We start from the raw sequence: 25,144 nt of genomic DNA, 5'->3' as shown, positions 1-25,144 counted from the left end.
TTTGTAGGCTTCTGGCTCTGCCAGAGCTGAGGCAGGCCTGTAGAAGCCTTCTCTGAATTGGGGCTGCAGCAGCAGCACCTTATCTCTACAGACAGATCTATGCAGGACTACCCTGCACTCCGTAGGCTTGTCTCCTCTCAGTCCGACTGCAAGACAAAAGTTCATGTTGTGAGCCAAAAGGGACAGCCGCTGGGCAGTTACAATTGGCCTGTACTGAACAGCGAGTCCTGAGTAAGGTCACCGGCAGAGTTTTGCTCTGAGAAATGCATTTTCTTTGACAAACACCTGCCTGCAGAGCAATGGGTGATGTAGGGGTTGGAGGGCAGCACTGAGCCAGCTGTGAAGCAGCACTGGTCGGAGGCCTTGTGCTGCTAAGTCATCCAGGGCAGCCTGTCAAAAACATGGGGATCCCCTCACTTGTGAGACACTGGTCACAGAACAGCTGTGTTGGCAGAGGTGCTGAAATTGGCCTGAGAAGAATGCTTCTGCAAAATCATTGGGCGTGTTTCCAAGATTGGAGACCCAAAATTGTGGGAGAGATGGGAAGGAGGAGAGTGTCATGCCAGCTGTAGAGATCAAGGTCGACATACCTACCTGTTGCCTGAGAAATGGCACTGGATTAGGGTTACTCTGATGATTGGTGGGACAGAATTTCACACTCCCGTCTTCATTCGGGTGGTAGCACGGGACATCTGCCCAGGTACCCCTGTGTCCCTGAAGTACCCCCTCTTGTATTTTGCAGGTGATGAAGTTCGGAGCTATATCTCAGGGCCACCTGGGCCCCCTGGACCACGAGGACCACCAGGACCCAAAGGAGATAGTGGCTTGGTGTCTGGGTCTATGTCGTCATCATACCAAGGGTTACGGACTTCCGAGCGGTTGCATGGAGGATCCCTTGATTCTGAGGGATCCGACAGGGGATCACTGGGCACAGGCAGCTCATATGGCAGCTCCATGAGCAGCATGTCATCTTACAGTGCCTCGATGGGCAGTGATGGCTCCTATGATGCCTCCATGGGCAATGATGGGTCTTTCGATGGGTTGCTGACAGAAGAGGAATCACACAGGAGATCAGCCAGTTCAAGTAGATCCTACAGCAGCTCCTTCAGTGGTTCCCTGGATTACAACGAGCTGGCACTCCGCGTGTCAGAGAGCCTACAGAGTAAGTGGAATGTCTGCTTGTCCTGACCATCCCTGTCCCAGCCCACAGCTCATAACCTCCTGTGCCTGGTGTCATGCTGTTCACTTCCCTCATCCTTCCTGCTGCCCACAGCTCTCCCTTACACCTTCCTGCCTCAACACCCAGCCAGTTTTCCTAGAGCTCCTTTCGAATTACGTCTTTATTCCTCAGGCCAAGGTATTCTCCAGGACCTGATGTCTTACACTGCACAGGGACCTGCAGGTCCTCCAGGCCCTCCTGGTCCCCCTGGCATCAGCAGGGTCTTTGCAGCCTATGGCAATGTCACCGCAGACCTCATGGACTTCTTTAGAAGTAAGTGACATATTGACTTGGTGTTTCTGGCTCATGCATGATCTCTCCAGATTTTCATAGACCTAGTGATCTCTTCACCTTTGTGTTCTGCAAAAATACTGTCAAGATACAAAAGCTGGAGGCAAACAGTTGTTCTATCTCCTTCCTTCCTTGCTGGGGAGCTGCAGTCTCATCATTCAGAAGGACATCAGATTTTCCCACTACTTGTAGGAAACTCATCCCAAACCCTGCAGGCCAATGTGCTTGCAATTCCCGTGGCCCATTTTAACATGTCTGGGCTGGCACATGTAGAGCAATACGAGACAGCTGCTCACTCTGTTCTCAAATTCCCCTCCCTGAGCATGGGCCAGCTCCAGACCTGGTGACAGCCAGGACACCCAGAGAGGGTGGCAGAGCAGCACTGGTGAAATGAGATCACAGCCTGCCCCAGGACATGGCTGTGACCAAAACCATTTTTGAAAAACCTGCTCCCTGTCAGTCTAATCCCATCTAACCTAGAGAAATGTCCTCCCAGTGTGACTCACTGCTTCTCTACATCAACGCAGTGCCCTTTGCAAGTGGTTTGTCCCACTCATTCATCCTCTCCTTCATTTCTCTCTCCAGCATATGGTACCATCCAGGGGCCACCCGGTGAAAAGGGAGAGAGGGGTTATCCTGGACCCAAAGGTAAGACTTGCCATTCTTTCCCTCTCAAGGCGTGTAATGCCCAGGAAGCAGCGCTGTGTCCACAGAGACAGACAGCACTGGGCTGCTCAAGGTCACAGCCTCTGCGCAGTGGAGGTGGCACCTTCAGGATCTTAGCCCCAGCATCATCCTGAGTTGGTCTTCCTTACTCTGGCCTGTCCCTGTTCATGGGCCAGTCACGCTCAAAGGCAAACTTGGTCTTCTCCTTCCTTCAGGTGACCCTGGACCGATGGGGCCGCCAGGACGCCATGGGCCCAGGGGACCGAAAGGAGAGAAAGGAGAGAAAGGTAAGAACATCTGCCATCCCCAGGAGAGCAGGGTTTACCTGTCAGGGAGTGGAGGCTTCCCCAGGCACCAGTCCATCTTTGGGAACTGCTGGAAACCCACAAGGCCTCATTTTTTTTTATTTTGGTTCTTTTGTCTTTTTTCCCCCACATGAACTTTTAAAATAACCCTCCTTTTGACTTCCTTGTCCCCAGGTGAACAAGTGTATGTTGGCAGAAGAAAAAGAAGAAGTGTTGGGGTTTAAGGAAAGAGCCGGCTCAGTTCTGCACTGGGCAGCATTCCCAGCAGCCCAAAGAGAATTAGCTTGAATCTGCCTTAATGCTAAAACATCCTTGCTGATCAGCTAACCATTTAGACTTGATAGTTCAGTGTCGCTGCTGAGATTTGAATGGCTCTTTTACATGTCCAGCATGGCCCTAGCGTGGGTATTTGCTCCTGTTGCTGATATTTGGCTTAGCTCCCCTGAGTTCCCAGGGTTCTATGTCTTCGGGTTGACAAGGGCTTCCTGTCGTACCCCATCCAGGCTTCTTGTCTTACTCCCAGCTATGTAAAAACCTGTTTTTTTAACAACTAGCCAACTATCCAGCAAAAAGAATAAAAGAAACCAATCCCTCCCCCACCAAATGCATCATTTTTCAGAGATTAGATTCAGCCCACAGGACAAAAGGCCCTGTAAGAAACCCTGGGACTAAGCTTGCTCACTGCACTGGGCTTTCCCTTCTGCATGCTCTCTGTGCCGGCCACAAGCAGGAGGACCTGGTGAAGCAGGTGCTGGTGGTAGTGAGTGGGGCTGTGGCTCGGGGGTCTCTGGGAAGGGGCCAGCTGCACTGAGATACCCCAAACAGCAACCAGCATGAGACACCGAGCCCAGCCCTGCCAGTGGCCGGCTGCTGCAGTGTAGCAGGGGGCACAGGGACAACTAGCTGGGCTCTGCCTTCCCCACCCAGCTGCGTGGTGGTGCTGACGCCTGCCCCCCAGTCCCCACTGTAGAGCTTTCAGACCCCTGGGGTCGACACCACTATCACCCCGGCCCATGACTTGCTTTGGAAAGGGATGCCCTCCCAGCTTGGCAGTTTTGCAATGCTCTAGTGCTCCATGTGCATTAACCCCCTCCCCAGCCCAGCTCCTTGGACAAACTGGTACCGCAGGGGCCCAGACAGAGATGGGCTGCAGCACATGCAAGTACTTGGCAGGGAGCCTGGGTTGGCACGTGCTTTGCGAGGCCTGTTTATAGCCGCACAGCGAGACGTGACATGCACAGGGACCGAACTGAAGCACTTTTAAATATAATTTGTTGATCTGTTAAAAAATATTTTTGTATTTTTTTTCTGGTTTTTAAACATTGGGGAAAAAGAATTTTTTAATGTAAACAGCCCAATTAAAGTGTGTTTTTCACCCCAAGCTTGCCTGATCAGTGTTACACTGGGCAGTCAGTGCCAGCTGCGCTGTGGCCATGGGCAGACACACCTCGTGGTTTGGGTGGCTGATGGTGGCTGGTTTGTTTCTCATCACTGGTCCGCGATCCAAGCAGACACCGAGCTGCTTCTCAGGTGTTGGCAGTTACATTAGCAGGAGCTGCTGCTCATTGTCCGAGGGTGCCACAGCCACCAGCTTCTTCCTCGCAGCGAGGCAATACTTGTAGAGTTTATGTATTTTAGTGTTGGGGTGGGGGCGGGGTGATGGCTGAGCTGACGCCTGGCAGAGGCCAGGGCGGCTGGCAGCCCCTGGCACAGTGCTTGGTCACCGTGTGTGTGATGCCCCATCACCTGGTCACTGCACATGTAACACACATCAGCTTTATGGTGTTCCTGGGGCCACGCACACACATGTACGCGCGCACACACACTGAAGCGCTACTTTAGTTTCAGATATTGGCCCAAGCAGGTTTTTTTAGCAGAACAACTTGCTTGAATTGCTTGTTTTCAGTCCAGGTTTAAACACCCATTGTCTATTTTTATTTTCAGCATTAGCGATGTCAAGTTTTGGTGTTCTTCCCACATTATTGCTTAGAAGAGTTTAGAGCAAAGGCTTGTGTGAGCCAGGTCAGCTTTCAGAGCACAGCACCTTGCAGTGTTTGCCAATAAAGCCTGCGTCCTTCTGGGTGATTCATACCCCCCACCTGGCTCTGCTGAGGTGAGACCTTTCCTTTTAATTCTCCCTTAAGAACACCACCACCACGCGTGTGTTGTCATGTTTGAGCACAGCAGCTGTGTTTCCGTGCCTGAAGCCACCCCTGAAGTGCTGACGAGCGCCGCACTGTGCTTGCAGGTTGTGTCACAGGGCAGGATTAGGCAGGTGAGAGTGGTCTGAGGCTCCACAGCCCCACAATCTCTCATTTGCTTCAGAACCCAGCCTGTGGTGCTTCATAACCCAGCCTGTGGCGCTTGGCCTGTTGCTCAGGGGGCTCCGCTGCCGAACAGTGGCACCTCATTCCTTCCCCTGTACTCGAGTAGGAGGGGTGGCTGTCACGAGGGAGGGCCTGTGGACCGGGGGGCAGAAACTGGAGCTCCTACAACCCCCAGTTGAATTCCCACAGACAGGGCAGGGCAGGCACTGAAAACAGAGTCCTTCTAGGTTTGTGCTAAATCTGCACTCCTGCCCTGGGCTGTTCCTCTCAGGGAGCAACATGCTGCATAATGTTAAGTACTTCTTACACTCAGTTATTTTAAAAATTCTAAGTTGTCCCATTCACTCATAAATCACTTGTATTTCACGGGAGTCTTCCATGAACAAAACAGAGGCCATCTCAGCAAACTGTGATTTTATTGTATTTACAGCAGAATTATTACAATATTCTACAGAAAGCCATGAAATCAAATTAATTTTAAAAACAAGACAAAAACCCCCAAACTGTTGTATGGCTGCTACTGCAAGTTCACTTCCATGAGCTGTACATACAGAGACCCTTAGCCAATTGCTCATCTATCCATTTTTGGTTGCTTTCTGTAAGGCAAAAATGACTTGGTTTGCAGTTAACACAAAACATTCAACAAACTGCTGGGACAATGTGAGGACGGAGATGCCTCAGGTGTGTTTGCTTTACCACAGAGCAGCACTCTGCTTGGCTTTCTTACGGAAAACGGGTGTGACAGTTCAACATCACTGAGTTCACTCAACGTCCCTTTCTACTTTGTTCTTTCCACCATATTCGGATTGATGATCAGTAAGAAAGAGGCTTTCCCACCTCACTTGATAACTGTGGAAGAGATTTTTGAAAATCAGAGCAACTTTGGGCTCAGTGACTCCCTTCTGCTTTCAGCACAGTGGACGCACATGAGCCCTTATTCAGGAGCTGGTTTTGAGCATGTTCTTATTTAGGAGGTTGTCGTCTTTCTCTGGCACCACTGACTGCCCGAACGCCAGAGGCACAGAAGTAGCTACAGAAATGAAGTATGAGGATGGAGGCGAGAGAAAGGGGATGGAGAACAAGCCATGTAGAGAAACACTATAAAGTTTCTTTTGTCTTCTCCTTGCCTTTATCTGTTTCCATCTTTTGTAAGACTGAGAAACAACAGAGCATCCTGGCCTTGGCTTGCCTCCAAACGAGGAAGGTTAATTCTCTCTGACCTTGTTTTGTGTCTGCTGTGAAGATGGCAGAAGTCGCCAGGGAATGGGAAGTACGCATGGACACATCAACACAAGGAAGTTTCTGAGATCCAGAAGTACAGATTTTGAAGTCAAATGACCAGCTTGTAAATGCTAACATAAAAGCAGAAAGTTACCTAGTGAGGATCCACAATGCTCCTCCCTGCCCTTCCCTCCAATCACCACACTGTCCTCAAGAACGTGCTTCCCTTCCCTACGGCAAATTAAACAAAAAGCAGCACTTCAGTGGGAGCAACTAGCACTGAGCTTATTTACACATTTAAGTTTGTTCCCTGGTTTTCAGCAAAGATGAGAGTTTCTCAGGCCCTAGGAGCTGCAGCTTCCCAGCAGCTCTGAAAATCAGGCTACCTAAAAGTGGATTTCAGTGCCTGAATTTAAAAAACCTCATTCAAATCTTTCCTATGCCATAGCATCCTTGAAATACTTGCAAGGCAGATACTGTTTCAGGTGGAGAAACAACTTAAACTTCCTATGTGACATTGCCGTCACAAAAGACGGTGTGGTGTGGTGAAAGTAATCACACTACTGCTTTGCTTGGCTCCATATCAGTTAAGGTGCCAAGTTTCCTATTTATTAAGAAAAAAAATAAAATCAGTAGCATGGAGTTAGAATAGAGAAAGTCCTCTGGGACAGAGGTATAATTTTTTTAACCATGTGATTGGTTAGATATTGAATACCCATGAATGTAATTTTTAAAGGATATTATTTTAAAATGTTGTCTGAAAAGAAGGATGCATCTCAGAATGAATATCAATATCAGTATTTTAAAAGCAGTATGAAAAATCACTTTGAGTGAATGCCACCGGTCAGGACAGTGCGGTACTGCCACCTCGGAATTTGAATTCAGGTGTCAATTCAATTACACATTTTCCTTTAGAAGGTGTTAATAAATGAGGATCTTCTATCTAATAAATTATAACAGCCTCAATATCGTATCTTTTCATACTGTATGTGTTTCTCATGTATTCAGCAGAGAGCTTGGAAAGATAAAAAAATTTATTATATGGGAATCAGAGAAACAAATGCTGGAATATTTACCCTTCAGCAAAGTAAAGAGCCAACTTCCCCTGGAATTCAAGAGGCTGGGGCTGAGACACAGCCCTTTGCTCCACGGCTGGTAACCCCTCAACAGCCCCACTCGGGGGAGATGCAGAATTTATTCAGGATGCAGAATCTCATGTGAACATCAGGGACAGTGAGACCACCTGAGGTTCGGTTAGCAAAGATCTCCCTGGGCTACCGGCAGTGTTGCCTTAGCAGAGGAGTACAAGATCCTGGAAATAGCTGAGTTCTAGTAACTGTTGGGAGGGGAGCAGAGCTGCCAGCTCCTGTACTTACAAGGCCTGATCCCAAGAAAGCTGGCTTAGCAGGTGCCGAAAGCTGCTTTCAGAGCTCAGGAAGAACAAGTTGTGAGGTCTGAGTCGGTCAGAGGCCATGGGCCTGCAGGCAGGTTTTTTTTTGGCAAGAATCAGTTGTAAATACAAGAGGATAACCAATACATTGCACTGCGATTGATGCATGTTATTGCCTTTGTTCATTTTCCTGCAGACAGTATTTATGATGTAGTAGAACACGGAGGTGAGCAAATACTGATTTGTGGTCGCCTTTTGAAGGGCATGTGGGGAAAATGAGATCTGCCAAAAACTCAGTAAGAAAGTACATTGTTTTGGCTAGAGCAAATACACCTGCCTACCTTGGAGATGGAACTTCTAATGTTAAATAAAGAGAGGTGACTTGTGATTGTAGAGAGATTGGATTTTGGATCTCAGGAGATCTCTCCCAGGCCTATATGAGACTAAATTAATTTGAATTGAATTTTCTGACATTGATACAATATTGTATGCCTCTCATGTTCTGCAATACTTACACATTTAGACTGATAAAATTGGGTTTAAGTACCCCTGCTAGTTCCTGTTATCCCCCAGAAAAAAACCCCCAAACATATTTTCACTCTTGATAGTGATTCTCAGCACAGTTCACAAGGCTGCAACTGCTGAACACAGCGCTCCACACCTGGAGACCTCACCAAGCACCCGCTAAGGCTTCGATCGCTACATTCCATCTCTCCCTCCATCACAGACCTCAGTTACTTAATTGTACAATTTACAACAAGATCCGATTGCAGAGGCTTGTCTGAAAAGGATCTCCAAATAAAGGATTTAGACAGAGGTAAAGAGGATGCCAGTATGTATTAGCAACTTATCACTGAAACTGCCAAAAATGTAAGGAGAAGATTAACATTTCCCTCTGAGGACTGAACATGGATGAAGGTAGAGATAATCCAGAAGGGGAGATCAGCCTGCCCTGTCTACTCTCCGAGTAAAGCACTCAGCCTACTTCATACGAAACTGCAAACAAATTCCCTTAAATACAGAGATGAAGATTATTTAATGTTATTTTAGTAAAAGTAAATTTACGGTGGTGGAATTTAAAAAGTAAAAGGCCTTCAAAGACATTTTTCACCCTACTGAAAAAACAATTTAAAGAACTTTGCATTTAGCAACAGATAACATTCTAGAGATATGGTATGTGAATTTACAACAGTACACAATACACATTTATATAATAAAATGCCAGAAATTAAGGCTAGCTATTAAAGTAATTACGCTATCAAAAAGTTACAAAATTTAAATTAAAACATGCATTTTCCAATTATTTTTTTTTACTGTGCTGTAAATTATGTGTCCTCATTGAGAAGGTATCGATCGGTTCAACGTCCAAGGATTTCAGCATCCAAGATTTCAACCACATCTGATTAAAGTCCATTGTTAATTTATGAGTTCATTCACATGCATCAATACTGTTCCCATGAAATGAACATCGTGGCATGTTCACCGGTCGCACACCGAACGCAAGCTAGCAAAACAAAACGGTTACACTGATACCCAGAGACTAAAGAGTCAGGCCCCAAATGGCAGAAAGCAACTACTATTGTACAAACCGAACTCCAGCATACCAAAGCACAGCTTAGAATACCGTCTTGATATGACTCAAATTCTGCCCACCAAAAAGCAGTGCAGTAAGAGTGACCTAATACAGTTGTATTTCCCTACCAGCTTTATGAGAAACATTTTGGATTTTTTCCACTGCAGATCAGTCAGGTAAATAACTTATTGTACATCTACGAACTTGAAAAATAAGAACTGCCTATGTTAGTACGTGGCAACACAAAAGCAAAAAAACCCAGCTTCATGAAGTAGTTTGTCTATATGTTTAACTTAAATCTTTCTATAAAATAAAATGACTAAAATAAAAAAAATCAAATCTAACACTTTCTAAATCAAATCAGACTTTAGCCGTGGTTGTTTATAAATATGACCATCCACCTCCACTTTTCTGATGGAGTTTAAATGAACAGGCTTTGGTAAGAACAGAAAAATGGCTCTACCCATTCCAGGTACAGTTAGAGAGAGCACGTGCATTTTGCACACCGCTTGCTAAAAAATACATTCTACAGTTTTTCAATTTGTAGAACTAACCACCTGTAATAGCTAAGGAAAATAATAAACTGTGCATTTTAAAGTTAGCATTTCTTTCACCTTTACATATTTTAGTGCAAAATATTTTAGGGTGAGGATTTACAACAAAAATGGCAGTAGCAGCAAGAAATCTTCTGTTTTGTACAGTAACGACAATGCTAAGGAGTGTTGCTTTTTTAAATGAGAAAACAGCATCCTGTTGCCAGGATTAGCATATCTATGTGTTTCAGGCACTGTATTAATTAAACTAGCACCCCATTTCATTATGGAACTAATGGACAAAATATGTCATGGAGATCAGCTCAGTTTAATTTATGCCAGAGGTTTGTTTTTTTTTAAAGAAGTTGCAAAGGCTTCCGCTTTTACCAGTCGTGTTTAAACATAAGGGTTTATTTCTCTGATTATTAGCATGTTCTGAGTAATTAGTTTCAGTCCTTGCTATGAAGACACTGCTCAACATTATAAAATTTTAAACCCCTCATGGCAGTTTCAGTTGTGGAATTCTCTCGTGGAGAAATCGGACACTTAAAAACACAGTAGCAGAACTAATAGTACAACCGTTTAAATGTTCACATGAGAAGCCATGTTTTGTGATCAGAAAGAGTGTAATTAATATTTTAGGCTTAAAGTCAAAACCATAGATAACATACTTTTCGAGACTGAGATAAAACCCGCACTTATTCTTGAAACATTGGAAGGACATAACATTACCATTATATACCAACACCTTTTCTCTTTTCTTCCGTTCGAGAAGTCAAGAAACTGATCATGACACTGATTGTCTCCACTGAAAACATGAGGCGCTCGGTCCTTTGATGGACACCGCAGATTAAGTCAGGTTAGATGATGAGGATGGAGAATTCCAAATATGAAAAAAAACCTACAGCAGTTCCCAGAGTTACGACCCAGTGGAGTGAAGGCTGGGGATTGGATAGAATTTGGAAATCCGGCTTTGTGTGGAAGGGTTAAGGCATTCAGAGTCTCCAGTCATTTTAAAGAAAACTTCCTGTTCCTGCAGTTTTCTGGCAAATTCTTCCTCCAGTGTCTAAAACCCAAAGCAGATTGTCATAGGATTACAAGGCAAAGTACAAGAAACCTCTTATACTGGTGACATATTGCCTGATATAACATCGTAACTTCACACGCCATCACACAGGAAAAAAAAAAAAAAAGTGACCTAGCGATTATGAAATGGCAAGACAACCAAGACACAGCGAGCTGAGAGCATCATCTGCCTGTAGGATACTCCCTGAACTGTGTGAAAATCTAGCATTTTCCATTTTAAATTAAAATATAAAAACGAAGCACAACCTCCACCACCCTCTATCTGTTATTTAGCACTCAATTTCTGTAGTAACCTATCAGCTTCTGAAATATATTTCTAAAACCAGATTTACCTGCAGCTAAGAAGGTTTATATGCAAATAAGCACACAAGCCCGGCGAGAGGTAACACAGTAAGAAGCTGATAACACACACGCCTTTTTTGTTGGACATGCCCTTTGCTCAGCTTTTGCACATTTTTCTAACACCTTTTATTATTCACTGAACTACAGCAGTTTTGTACAGTAGCTTGATTCTCCTCCTCTGCAATACTTTTTGGTTGTCTGCATTTGGTAGACCCGACTCTTGATTATTTTCTGATTCATAAATTGCTCCGATTTACCTTTTTTCTTGGTCTCAATTTCTCTCTCCATTCCTTCAGTTCTTGGCTGTGCTCTTCATCTAGCTCTTTTAGCTTCTGAGTCTCATGCTCAACCAGTAGATGGCATTTTTCATTCTTAAAACAAGATAAAGATAATCCTTATGTAAAACTAATTCAGATTAGGCAACTCAACATTTGTACAGTGACATATGTTGTCCTAATTCTTTTTAATTAGCTTATTCTGTGTAAATAGTGACGTGAATAATTACAAGATAAAAGTAAGTTACGAGGCTGCATTACCAAAAGCTGATCTTTCCATCGGAACCAACTGAGATAAGAAATACTCGTAAATCCAAATATACAGTTGAGTGTCATTAAGGCAGCAGCTGACAGCGTTACTCAAAACTGTGTTTCACTGCCTAATAATGCTTTTCAAGGTCATACAGCATTTCTGCTTTGCTTTCTAAAGACACTTTGTATAATTTATTAAAATCAATTACATTAAAAAGGAGGTAATTTTTTGGAAATATTTCAACTCTTGGTGCCAAGGAGCTGAGAGTAACAAATGGGGCTTAGAGAGGAGAGAACTGTGTTTGCAGAAGCAGCTTCAGAATCGCCCTATAAAAATGAAAAGGATCGTCAACACACACAGCCGCCTCACATTCTTCACAGTAAGGTACACACGCGTCTGCCTAACTTTCTGACGACTTCTGAAGCACGGTAAGAAAAAAAAGAAAAAAAAAAAAAGAAGTATTTGGCTACATCAAATCTTTGATTTTTAAGAGCAGTTGGCAATGGCAGTCTCTACAGTCTCTAAACCCCTTGTTTTTTTTCTAGGGTTCCAGTCCCAACTGGGTCTGATGCAGAGTACAAACACAGAGGAACAAAAATGACAAGCCCTTGGCTAGACCTGAGTGCAGCCAGAGGCCAGTTTTTCTCGGAGAAGCTCAGAGTAGCCCTAATCTGCTCAATTTTACTTAAGCAGAAACTCTTACAAGTCTCCCACGGTACTTGGGGATTTACTGAGGCGTATTAGTGGCACAGTCAGGGACTGTTTTCTCAGGATGTAAGAGAGTGAATTGAGTGGCACTAGCTTCACTGGTCGTTGGAAGATTTCTCTACGCTGAAGTTATCAGCAGGTGATCATTTAATGCTTTACAACCACCTTGTGTCCCTGAAACAGGGAAAAGCCGATTTAACAGAAAAGGAGATCTGGCCTGTGCTATACAGCAACAACTTGTACAAAATGCATACCAAAAAAGACAAAATAGAGTTCCTTATCGCAAGAAGAGAATTCCTTCCAAGTACCTTCCAGAAGCTCAAGTCCAAACAGCAGCCTGCACTTTGTAAAAACCACCTCATTCCGTGTATTGCTACAAACATCTTGTGGGTAATGCCCACCCCTGTTCTGATTAATGACATCTCAGCAAAATCAGGTTAAAAGGAAATGTGGCCTACAGAAAATAGCACTGGGAAGTTGACAGATATTCCAGAAGTGATCATCTGCTTCTGGTTCTTGCTCTTCTTGCATTTTAAAATGATTTCTCATTAATTGATATATGAATCTGGTTATCGAGTAGGCTGCAGGCCTTGAAAGCAAAGCTGAAAAAAACCTACACCCATCAGTAAAAATGAAGGAAAAGATGTTTCTGCTTTGCCTGCATCTGTTATTAACCCAAGTCTTCCCGCTGAAAGTTCATTTAGTATCCTCTATTTTTAACCTGTAACTGATGCAGTTCTCTGATGTTTGCTTCACACTGTAACTGAAGGTCCCGCATTTGGTTTTCGTGTTTCTGATGCTGAGCCAGTCTCTCATTCTTCTGTCTCTTTTCTTCTTGAACAGCAAACTAAAATTAAAATAAAAAGCTGCTTTATATTGTGCCTCTAGATGCAACAGTTTACATGAGTCAAAAAGCTGTATGTAACAGAATGAATACATACAGCATAACTGAAAAGAATGGTTTTTAAGCGATTTAAACAATAACTGCATTTTCTTTATTCTTTCTTTTTTAAAATTCTTACAAAGGGAATGCCCACACAGTTTTGTCTATCATTCATTCCATTTCTCTGTCTGCATTCTAATTTTTTTCCTTCAAATGCAGCACATTTCACTTTCAGACTCCTGAAACACTCTCCCTCTGAAGCCAAGTGACACAGCCGTGTTGCTACAAGTGTCGGTTAAGGTTGGCGTTATACAACTACAGAAGACTGTTTTCCATATATTTCATCCTTCCGGTGCTCACCATGGGAAACCGGGATTTGGGAGTTTTGTGGATCAGTAGAAAGCAAACCTCTAAACCTCTTCACAACATTCCCTTTTAAAGAATGAGTCAACACCTACAGTTTTAGTTCAAAAGCCCACAAAAATCAAGTGTTCTTAAAAATATTTCACAGAATCACAGAACAGCTGAGGTTGGAAGGGACCTGTAAAGATCAAACCCCTGCTCAAGGCAGGGTCAACTAGAGCAGGCTGCACAGGACTCCTCCTATAACAAGACCCACCAGTCCCTCAGCCATCTTCAAGGCCCTTCACAGCACTCACACCAGTAAATCCATGTCTGTCTTGTACTGGGGAGCCCAGGACTGGACCCAGCACTCTAGAGGAGTCCCACCCAGAGGGGTGGGATGACTTCTTCTGACCTCATCCAGTGCATCAACCCGATTTTGCACCATCCGTGAACTTGCTGAGAGTGCACTTTATCCCATACTCATATTTACATCACATTAAGCATTTACACTATTAAAACTGTTTTTACTAATTACCTGCTTAATTTTTTCACGATCTTGGTCTGGAGAGGCTAATGAATTGATTCTTAAACTTTTCTTAAACATAGCCATTCGAGTCTTTGCTTCACTTCGCTGGATTTTAGGCAGTCTCGCTCTTTCCTGAGTTTGCTTGTTCTTCAACTCCTCAATAAGGCGCTGATTATATCTCTGCATTTGTTCTGTTTCCTAAAGTGTTAACCATATGGAAATGTTACAGAGTAACTATTATGTTAGCATATTTGCATCTCATTTCATCAATAAGCATGAGTAAGCTTCCTTCAATAGAAACCAGCCCCAGCCCCAGTGAGATCAGAGGGGAAGAGGGGGTCTTCCACTTATTCTGGAGAGCTTTGGATCATGCCCAACCCAGATGAAATTCCCTAATGGTCTAATGAATATGAACACACATATATATAACCAGCGGTTGTTCAACTCCTGAACTGCATTTTAAAAAATTGATGTTATTCAAAAGGAGAAACTTTTGTGGAACTGAACTTCCACTACAGCAGTTACGAAGTGTCAGTTTGCTGCAAAAGTGGGTATTATAATACACAAAAGAAAGCGTCGAAGTCAACACTGACTTTTTCATGCCTCTTAAGCAGCTGGTGTCTCTGCATGAAGTACTGATCTTTGAGTTGCTGTTTGAGGAGCTGGTGTTTCTCTTGTAGATGTCGCTCTTCCAGCTCCCAGATTGCAGCTTCGCGAGCTGGAAAAAGAGGAAGGCTGGTTCAGAAAGGTCAATACAATGCTTTCTAATCCAAGTGCCACCGTATGCTTAGAAGTGGCCTAGAAGTGCACTTCAAGAATAATGCTATTCCATAGCAACTGTTTTCATTACAGTTCTAGATTAGGCATGAAGGTCTTTGATTTCATAAACTTAAGACGGACTATTAAAATACATTTAATATATTTTATTAAAATACAACAGAAATATCCGTTTTTAAAGAGAGTCTGATGCTGGATACCTCTCATGAGCTGCTGTTTGTTGTTGAGGCAATCTCGTTCAATAGTGGCTAGTTCCGTCTTCTGCTGCTGAATAATTTTCTTCAGAGATGCATCCAGTTCTTGTTGCTGCTTCTGCACAAATTCCTGCTCCTGGAAAAACCAATAGAAGTAAATTAAATTGTGTTCTTCTAACCACATTACATTTTAATGAAACTCCCAGTTCTCTCAGCATTAGCTATATATGAAAACAAATACAACTATGAAAGTTTGAGCTAACATGCCTCGGCTATAAAATTGTACGTCTCTTGTATCTTCTATGTAGAGAGTAGTAAAAGTATATTTAATGTTTAAATAACACCTTCCAAAATAAGACCAAAGGCAACAAACTAGCCAGCAATCTGCAATTCATTCTGTCTCTTGTGTCTCCTCAAAACAAGCTGCAGGTTTAAAGCTAGCAAAGACTAGTACTCAATATAAAGTTGATCTCATCATATCAAGGGTTAATTATTCATGGATGTGAGAAAATAAAAGTATGTATGGTTATTTTGCTTTGGATGATTAGTTAATGCCTATTTATTTATACAGTTGGGTTTCAGATTTGTGTCTCAATCTCAAGTGGTTTATCTTGTCACAAATGCAAAGATGCTGAGGCTGGGAGTTCTGCAAGACTGCTATCAAGACACACAACGGCTTTTGCAGGAACTGCTTTCTGCGGGACTTCTAAGCTCCTCACAGCAGAGCTGAGCTGTCTCCTCGCAAAGTGACTTGCCATCTGCCTGACACAGTCCCCGTATCACCTGCATCTTCCCGTTATCCGGGGTGTACCAGCCTGTTGCATCACATCGTGAAAAGCAGGCAGTAGTAAGAATCCCCCTCCCATGCCCCAAGACCATACTGTTGCCTTTCTTCTTTGCAACTATCAAAAAAACCCAAAACGAAACAAAAAAGCATCTACAAGCATGCAAGCATGCACACACACACTTTAAGAAGAAGAAATTAATGCAGATGTTTCTACCATGGTGTAAAGGTCAAAAGAAAGGATGACGGCAGCGTCCTATCAGAGCCGAGGTGGGCAGCTGAAGCATTTGCTGTTATACACAACAGAGCAACGTTAACGATGGTCTGCTGGAAAGGAGATGGGATGAGGCAGGAGAACACTACTGGGCTCCAGATGATCACTGGAAAGGTCTCCCGAAGTATGTATTTCTATTTTATTACTGATTTTTATTTTATTACTGAACCTATCCTACTTCCTAAAAGAGTTGTCAGCAACATATGGAATTAAATGTTCATTAAAAGCATAGGTTTTAATGCTTTTAAATGCTGGTCATTTTTATTACAAACAGGAGAATCTTGGTTTTCATCTTCACAGAAAGTTACTAATAGATGAGGCTTTCATCTCTCCCAGTGGACGGCAAAGTTACACTTAGACAGGAAACAGAAACCAGAGGCGGAATAAGTTGGTGAAGAGTTCTGACACGGGCAGACCTGAGGGTACAAAAAGGACTGGAAGGCTATGGCTGTAAGTTAAGTCGATTATACCTAATCAAAGATATGGACTGATGAAAAATACTGCTCTGTTTCCCTTTCTAGATGAAAAAGATAAGAAAATTAAAAGTTTATTATTCTGAGGGTGCAGACATACAATTAACACCGTGTTTACTTTGCCATGAATTTTTTGATTTGGAGGGAGCGGGGGGAAAGCTGTTCTAGCCTAGTCCTGGTCAAAAAGCAATTATGCTTGAGCTTTACTCAAACATTCAGATATCATTGCTGCTCTCTCTACATGGTAAATCTCAAGAAGTTTTAGATTTGCTAGCACTATAAGATAAACCAGACAATCTCGGAAAACACTCTGGCCTTTCCACTTCCCACATCTACTCGAGCATCACATAAAAAGATCACGAACTTTACTAAACAACATGTTGGATGGTGAAAAAGGCAGACACTGCCAGGCAGTCCACCTTTATAAAATTACCACTTGGTTTTGACCAATAAGTATTTTAAAATACACTCAGATATCTTTAAAATACATGGTTTCACTGCACACACAGCAGAGAAGTCACACATTGTTTCTCACATGTGCTGAACAAATAAGAAACACCAGAGAACAGTATTATGTTGTGTTTGTGTGAAACTTCAGTGCCTTGTCCAGAGTTGATAACTATTGTAATTTTGATCTTTTTACTATGAATAGTGCTTAATTACATAAATTTGTGCTAACTAGTTTGGAGACAGCAGGGACATTGATCAGCACGTATGAGCGGAAGAAGAGAAAACACACATCTGGAAAACGAGGGAAATAAAACTTTTTTCTGTTTTGCATTTTAAGACTTACATCCTGCATCTGTGCGTTGAAAAGTGTACATGAAGACAACTGAAAAGACTGAATCATAACCTGAGCAACGCCCTGTGGGGGACAATGTACTTCCTATGTCAGAATATAATGAAATATATTTCTGTTCTTAAAAAAAAAAAAAAAAAAGAAAAAATGAGATCTGCTGTATGTTATTAATATGTCAAGGCTAATCACACAGAAATAGTCACTGGCAGAAGTTCTAGATATTCTAAAACTAAACATCTGCACCTTGTCTAATACTTCTTTATCACTCCAAGTAAGGGTATTTTGCCTTTAAATTTATCTCTTTCACCTTTGTTACTTCAACGAATTGAAACCAGGAAAGGGAACAAACCAAGTCACTACAAACATTATGAAAACTTAGGTTTTTTAATTGTTTCCTTAAAAAGTTCAGAGACACATATCCTTGGTGTGGGGAGAGCGCTGCAATCCAATCACATTCTATCCTGGGAAATCTCCTCTTGAATTAAACACGTAATCGAATAAAGTTGCTATTATTTTCTACTAGGTCGCTCACATAAACATTTAACCTTTAAGTTACTCAATCCAAACCTGCTCTGTTGTGGTGCAAGCTCACTCTGTACAAGCTGTGGCCATCACAAAGCCAGTATTTTTCTAAAATACTAGCCCCCTTTCTAGCTGGGTCGTATATAAGCAGCAAGTCTGAAGGTGTGAAATCACAGATGATGTCTTATAAAGTTTCCATACACCTACACTTTGACATTTAAATAACTTCATTTTACCTGCTTCTGTGAACAAGATGCCTCAGGCTTACACATGATATTGATTTTCCTCCCCTGTGCTTATATTGCCAAAAACTAACTTCTGACTGTAACCTTTATAATTTGATGGGCCTATGGGGTACTTACCACTCATAAAAGCGCTTTAAATAAACTTGCCATAGAAAAATACCATTCTTTTTGGTACAGCATATTACTGTTAACACAACCTGGAAATCGCAGCTCCTACATTTCTAGACAGTATACTCTACAGGACATGATATGGGAGTACTTGAAGAAAGAGAGCAGTACGTAGGGTTAGTCTGAGTTAAGTTCCATATTCACTCAACAACAACAAGAAGTGAAATCATCAAGCTGTGTGAATACTGCTGCCTTTTGTATTTTTAGTAGCTTGAAGCTGCCGTTGTTACCTGAGCATGCTGGCTTTGTGCAAGCTCCTCTTTCTTGCGTTTCATGAGCTCTTTTCTCAGCTCTTTTGGTGCTTTCTCCACTTCACATAAAACCTACAGTGTATATAAGCATGCAGAAGGTGGCGAAAAGAACACGTTTTCTCCACAGCAAGCATTACTGTGAACATAGGACATGCAGGTCAAGCACTAGAGGTACTGGGAAGCGTGCGTTACTTCAGGAGCAGGGATGTTAGTTCAGTGAAAAGAGCTTAATGGAAAGAGAGCGAACAATACGTGCTTTATGTATGCCAGCACAGCGCAGAAAGGAGGTATATGCCAGCCTCTTCGTGCATGCAAATGCTGCCCAGCGCTCTCCCAAACGGCAGGCTCTTGCTTGCGTTTTCATGCAGCAGCTACAACAGTCAATAGCTAAGAAAACCACCACCTGCAAGAGTGGTATTTTCTTGAAGCACTATGGCAAAAGGACTACAGAGTATGTTTACCTCATGGTAAAGCTGTGAAAAATGGTTGGAAGTTTAAAATAACTTCCACTGAAAACCAGCTATTTCTGACACTGTCTCAGACATGAATTTATAAGATGCCATTATCAGTGTCTCCAACCATAAATGACATCTACACAGGATATGCCTTTAAAATAATCATACAAGCAAATAAAATATTAATTGGTTGTAAGTGTTTGGTTCTGAAGAATTTAAAAGCAAAAATCACCAATAACTGAGTACGTTTTCAAGAAACTTTTCATGACACGTGTTTCAGTCCAAGGTGAATTAGACTAGATTAGAAGAGAGACTCTAAATATAACCTGGCTAAATCAACTGACTATTAATCTGTTAATTTGCTCATGTGTTTTATTTATTTTTAAGACTTATAAAGATCTAACATTGCACACTCCAATATAGCATGGGTAGTTTTAGAGCACCAGCTGCATTTTCCTTCCAACTGTAAATCGCCTTCTTAAGCTTTAAATACAAAACTACGCACTCCAAAACAAATGCCTGTTTGTTTAATAGTGGAAGCATCATCAGAAAACAGAGTCCAAATCACCACATGCTATTCCTGTTTCCATGAAAGAACTGCTTTTAGCTCAGAGCAATACGTAAAAGTCTTCCCGCTTTCCCATATAGAACCCAATCACCAGTAATTAGATAGAGACTCAAAAATGCAAGAGGTACCGCAAAAGAAGAAAAATTGTTATTTACATACGAGCATATAGTTCCAACTGAATACAACTTATATGGTTTTTTATGCACTTTTGTACTACAGGATCACTCTATGCAAAAGCATGGACAGTACAGATCTCTAAAGAAATCTCTGTGAGTCTAGAAACTATTAAAGCAAACACTAGAGACATTTATATACAGACAAGCGCTACACAATTGATCTGAAAATGAAATAAAACAGCTTTTAAGATGCAAAAACTATATGGAAACACATCACCTTCTCTAACTGCAATGCAAGCAAATTAATAGCATAAGGTGTCAGTGTCAAATGTCATTCATTTTGCCTTAACTGTATGATATGTATGAAATTAACTGTAAAAGATTTTAAGTTATCCAGACTTATCTCTCCTGGGTTTCCTTTTTGAGTTAAAAAACTAAATCCTTATAACTGCTGTCACTTCATATAAAGGAATTATAAACAACAGCAGCACACATTTGATAAAAATCTAACAAATTAACAAAAAAAAATAATCTCTGGAATTAAAGTGGTTCTCAGTAGTAATCAAGACCATATTCTTTTCTTCAAAATTCTAATTTGGTATTTACTAAGTAGCTATAGCTGGATTTGTTTAAAGTAGAAATCTTAAGTGTTTTTCACAATCTTTAAGAAGATACTTTTTCTTGATTTAATATTTGAGGAAAAAATATTTTATTCTGTGAAAAATAAAGTCGTCTAATCTAGTGATGTTTTCTAGATTAAGTGAATACCTAAATCTTCCTGTTAGCTGTTTGTATTTCACTTTAGACAGTAAAACAAAAGAAATAACATTGACTGCTAGTAACCCTTCCACAACTCAGTACAGCACATGAGGTTGACATGGCTTCTGGGAGATCTGATCTCAACCGTTTGCTACGCCCATACTCCTTATTTTCTGTATTATCATCGTGGTCTCTTACCTCCTTTTTTTTGTTCTTCAGCATGTTCTGGAATTTGGACAATTCCTTCTCCTGTTCTGCTTTGATGCGTTTTGCTTCATCTCGTAAACGATTTGTGTGTTCCTGTTCCAAGCGCTCTATTGTCTGTTTCTGCTGCTTTTCTAGATTTTCTATTTCTTGATCATACTGTCGCTTTTTACTCTGGAAAAATAATGTGGCATTTAGAAAACTAAATCCTGTTCAGTGAACTGCTGTATCACAGCAAAGGATGGCCACGATGAACTGTTCTGGCAGGTGAGTTCTAGCACACAAGCTGGGCACACCGCAACTGAAAATATTGCCATTTATTAACAAGGATGAAAACTAAGCTGTAGCCATCACAAAAGGGAACACCTGGTTCTGCCTACTCCATCAAGATGTCATATTTTAAGAGCACCAAAATCCAGAAACTCACTGTCATTTCCTGTTCAAAACGTCTGTACATCTGTTCTCGCTGTTGCAAAAGCTTATTACTGAGTTGCTGTTGGGCTCTCTGCTCCTCTTTTTGAAGAAGTCGTAGCTCTCTCAGCTCTTGACGTCTAATAATGAAAAAGAACACTTAATAGTGATGGGAAAACAAAAAAAGTGGAAAATTACAAAAGATAAAAAAAGCATCCAGAACTTACATACAGTAAAATTAATTTTGGATTGACTGTCTTATTGAAAAACACTTTGCATTCCTTTCTGCTGACAAAATAATTGAAATCAATCCCAAATATTACAGAAATATCATTAGCCCCCTTCTTTTATTCAAAGAGAAAAAGATTTAATTGTAAATTTTACTTTTAAAAATACTTACCGTAGAAACCGCATCTCTTCACTTTTTGAGTCATTTTCAGTAACTATTTTTGATGTGGTTACACTCACTTCTACTCCATCAACAACAAACTTCCGAGTTTTCTTTAAGGTTTTCTTCTGTCTTCTAGTTTCCTGAATAAAGCATTGGTAAGTTATTATGTACTTACTCTAAGTTATATTCTTTTTTCTTAATATTAAATTACTTCAAATATTCCTGTGAAGGCCTACCGTATAATAATCAATTCTTCTTGATTAGTGAGATACCTGATAAGCAAGTGAGAACTTGAAAAATTCTAATGTACTGAAACTTTCTCTAGTCAGCAAAGGAAAACTGTAATTATTGATCATCTAAATTGCCTGAAGAAAAAAAAATAATCTAGATAAATCCTGAACACTACTGTTCCAGTTTTATATTGAAGAGCTGAAGGCAGTTGCAATTACTGTTTGCTTTTGACCATAATTTTCCCAGTCACCAAAAAAGATATTTAATTCTGAAAAACAGTACTGAAACAGAATAGCAATTTACTCACCTACCTACTTCTGCTTTGGAAATAAATTAAATGAGCAAGTTTATTTTCTTTAGTCATATACGTTAGTCAAAAATCATGTGATGATTGAGAAATCTCCCTTTTCAGAGCCGCTATTGTTCCATTACAAGAGAAGAGAGACCCCAGCTGAAACCGCGTCTCTGCTGTGTTAGGGCTACTGCAAACACCTGGAAGTCATGCTTAGCACAGCTACGCAAAGTTATGATCTTTGTTTGGGGATTTTTTGGGATTTGTTTTTTTTTTTTTTCTTCAAACCCATGGTTACAAAGTTACTATCCTACTGTGGCTATAATCGTATTAGCATAAAGGTATAAATAAAGTTCATAATCTGGAATGCGCTCCGTCTGATTTAAGCTCATTCATACTGGCATAACTGCATCGATACAGTACAACCATAGGAGTACAGCGTTTGGAATACACAAACCTGAGAGACTGGCTGCCTTACAGCTTCTAAATATAAACAGAGACAGAAGTGACAGGAACTCAATACAAGATGATATAAGAGATTTGTCCTGTTGAACAGGGATTCTGTGCAGAGTAAGGCACCGAACTGGCCTTCTTGCATATCAGCTCTGAACTACAACCATTCACAAATCTTCACCCTTGATGTTGTTAGACTTCCCGTTATATGCTAGCCTACATTTTTTAAATACAAGTATGCAACAAAATAAGAAAATAATTAGCACCTCTGTAGCTTCTAGCGTTGCTGCGTAACTGCACAAAATCCAGACATCGTCAGAGCACTCAATTTAGAATACTTTGTTTTCTACGAAGTATTATATTCCACACTGTCATACTAGTTTCTCACTCAATTTTCTTTGTTGCAAAGGTCAAACTTGGAGATAATTTTAAGGTCACACTCCCATAGGATTTTATATAAAAATATATGATTGCTTATACTTACCTGTAAAGATATTGATCCTGTCTCTTTGTTTTTACTAAGGAAACTAGATATTGACAAGTTCAAATCAATGCTGCTGTTATCAGCCGTAGAACCAGTGCCCGAATCGGCATCGTTTTCCTTCAAATTCTCTGATTCCAGCTGCTGTAAAGTTTCAGTGTTGTCTTGATTATCTGTTTTGACTTTTGCCTCATTTTCTTCAGTGCTAATACTAATACTGGGGACCGGAGTGACTTCAGAGTCATCAGCTTGTTCACTGGCAGCATCTTGAAGCTTATTCTTCATTATTTCATCGGAAGTAACTGCCAAATGTTCTTTGTCTATCTGAATATTGTTTTCCTGGATATTGTCAGGTCTGTGCTCTTCTGAATTTTGGTCCATATCAGTCGGTTTATCCACCACTTTGTTAGAAATATTCTCAGGCTTGCTCTGTATTGACTTCTGGTCTACATCATCTTTTCCAGAGTCTTTGATCTCCATATCCTCCATGCTGCTTACATTACAAATATCCTCATTTTCACTTTCTGCCAGTTTCTTGTCCACTTTGATCGCTTTATCTTGGCTTTCTGATAGAGTTTCTTCAGAGTTGATTATCTCATGGACCTGCTTAGCCTGACTTTCCACTGGCTTATCCTCCGTCTCAGGTATTTTATCCCCAACGCTGATCTGTGTTTCAGCAACACCACCTATCTCCTTAATGTTGTCAATTCCATGCTTTATTAGTTCCTTTTCTTCGTCAGCCACTTTATCTGCAGCACTGGGTAAAGTTTCTGTAGTGGTGTCCATTATCGCCTCTTTCTGACCTTCATCTTTTTCTTTCTTTTGCTCTGTAGTATTTTCTGCAGGGACCTTTTCTTCCTCACTTTCTGAGACATCTGTTTTGTTTTCCTTCTCTTCTTTTTCACCAGTTTCCTTAGAAATGGCTTCTTCAGTTTCTACACTATTTTCAGTTGTAGGTACTATTTTCAGTTTATTATCTTCTGTCTGTTCATTTTCTTTCTCTGTTTTTAGGTTGGTTTCAACCTTTAGTTCTGATTTCGTTACAGCATCGAGTTCTTTCCCTCCCTTCTGGGTTTCTGTATCTTCATGTGCTTTTTCCAGGTTTTCTCTCGTCTTTTCAGATGACAATATTTTGCCTTGCTCATCTTCACCAGTTGGCACAGAACCGTTCTGCACTTTCATATCACCAGCAGTAGTCTCACATACGTTATCGGCTGCTTTCCTAAATTTAATGTCCTCAGATTCATCTGCAGTTGTTTTGTCATCTGGAAATACAGTGCTGGCTTTGTCCTCAATTGCATTACTTTCTGTTTTCTCAGAAAGAGATTCCAGAACAGAGGCATTCTGCGAGAGTTTGTCCTCTTCAGAGCTGGCAATACTAAGGTCAGAGGAGGCACGCTTGTCCGCGGGTAACTGCTAAAAAATTAAAGGAAGAAAAATATTTAACCATTTTTTAACTTAATTAAAGCACAGTTCTATTGAAGAATATCTGAATAGGAACGATGATTGTATTTATAGGCAGAGTTATATGCTTTTTATAATCTCAGAGTACTTCACTAGGTATTACACCACAGAACAAGTGCATGAACTGCAGACAAGCTCTGAACAGAACAGTTTCACAAGAACCCTCTTTTATCTCTCATAATTTAATAAAATGTTCTGTGATTGAAGGAAAGGGATCGTGGTAAGCCCTCTGCCTCACGCTTAACAGAATCTTCAAGAGTCTTTTTCCAATCACATTGCTTTTTTTTTTTTAGTAGTAGTAGTAGTTGAGTTCCCCAGTAGTCCCATCTACAGCTGGATTTGAAAGACACACGTCTTTGTGCCAGTTTGGCCAGGAAGAAGCTGTGTAGCTTCCGTTGATGCAGCACTGATAAAAATGCAATATTAAGACCTTCATCTGCTTCATCAAAAAGAATTTCTTTCCTTGTATTCTTTGTTAAAAATGCCTGAAAACATTTTAGTCTGTTTTTTAATCCCTGTGAAACTCCATTAATATGGTGAAAACCTGCAGCAGCTCTGAGTGGAATTCTAGGGGAACTAGAACTGAAACAGTTCCATAACTGTAGAAATTGCTGCTGCCAGAATATGAATAAATGTTATCAGATTACATAGAGACATACAAAAGAATATACTAATAAAGTATCATTTTAACCATAATTGCCCTTTCACTCTTCAAAGTGACTGCGACATCTCTCTGTCTATATTTACTGTTAGAACCCTGTAATTTGCAGATCAGGCTTCTGATTTGCCACTGGGAACACACTAGGTGTGCTATTGTGACTAGCACGGGTTTGATCACGCATTTCTTCCCTTCGGGTTTTCCTAAGCATACAGACAACAATTGCTTTTA

General features: G+C 41.2%; 2 protein-coding genes across 4 annotated transcripts in view; one reads left to right on the top strand and one right to left on the bottom strand.

Annotated features, from left to right (window-relative positions):
• COL17A1 (collagen type XVII alpha 1 chain) overlaps positions 1-2,705 on the top strand; it is a 40,410-nt gene extending 37,705 nt beyond the window's left edge. Inside the window, exons 53-57 of the mRNA XM_054206320.1 lie at positions 743-1,162; positions 1,352-1,492; positions 2,096-2,158; positions 2,392-2,463; positions 2,656-2,705. Of these exons, the coding sequence (XP_054062295.1) occupies positions 743-1,162; positions 1,352-1,492; positions 2,096-2,158; positions 2,392-2,463; positions 2,656-2,705 (746 nt within the window). The remainder of the gene's footprint in view (positions 1-742; positions 1,163-1,351; positions 1,493-2,095; positions 2,159-2,391; positions 2,464-2,655) is intronic.
• Positions 2,706-5,207: 2,502 nt separating this feature from the next.
• The window catches only part of SLK (STE20 like kinase), a 50,944-nt gene continuing 31,007 nt past the window's right edge, over positions 5,208-25,144 (bottom strand). The window contains exons 9-19 of one of the 3 annotated variants that reach the window (XM_054205336.1): positions 22,795-24,207; positions 21,344-21,474; positions 20,960-21,083; positions 20,527-20,706; positions 18,410-18,502; positions 14,921-15,050; positions 14,537-14,661; positions 13,953-14,141; positions 12,911-13,036; positions 11,211-11,324; positions 5,208-10,591 (exon numbers count right to left, since the gene is read on the bottom strand). In XM_054205336.1, coding sequence (XP_054061311.1) covers positions 10,445-10,591; positions 11,211-11,324; positions 12,911-13,036; positions 13,953-14,141; positions 14,537-14,661; positions 14,921-15,050; positions 18,410-18,502; positions 20,527-20,706; positions 20,960-21,083; positions 21,344-21,474; positions 22,795-24,207 — 2,772 coding nt within the window. In that variant the 3' untranslated portion in view covers positions 5,208-10,444. The remainder of the gene's footprint in view (positions 10,592-11,210; positions 11,325-12,910; positions 13,037-13,952; positions 14,142-14,536; positions 14,662-14,920; positions 15,051-18,409; positions 18,503-20,526; positions 20,707-20,959; positions 21,084-21,343; positions 21,475-22,794; positions 24,208-25,144) is intronic. The other 2 variants (XM_054205337.1, XM_054205338.1) reach the window with 2 other exon arrangements.

Source organism: Rissa tridactyla, chromosome 6, assembly GCF_028500815.1.
Source record: "Rissa tridactyla isolate bRisTri1 chromosome 6, bRisTri1.patW.cur.20221130, whole genome shotgun sequence".
NCBI lineage: Eukaryota > Metazoa > Chordata > Aves > Charadriiformes > Laridae > Rissa > Rissa tridactyla.
This window is presented reverse-complemented; position numbering and strand designations above follow the sequence as displayed.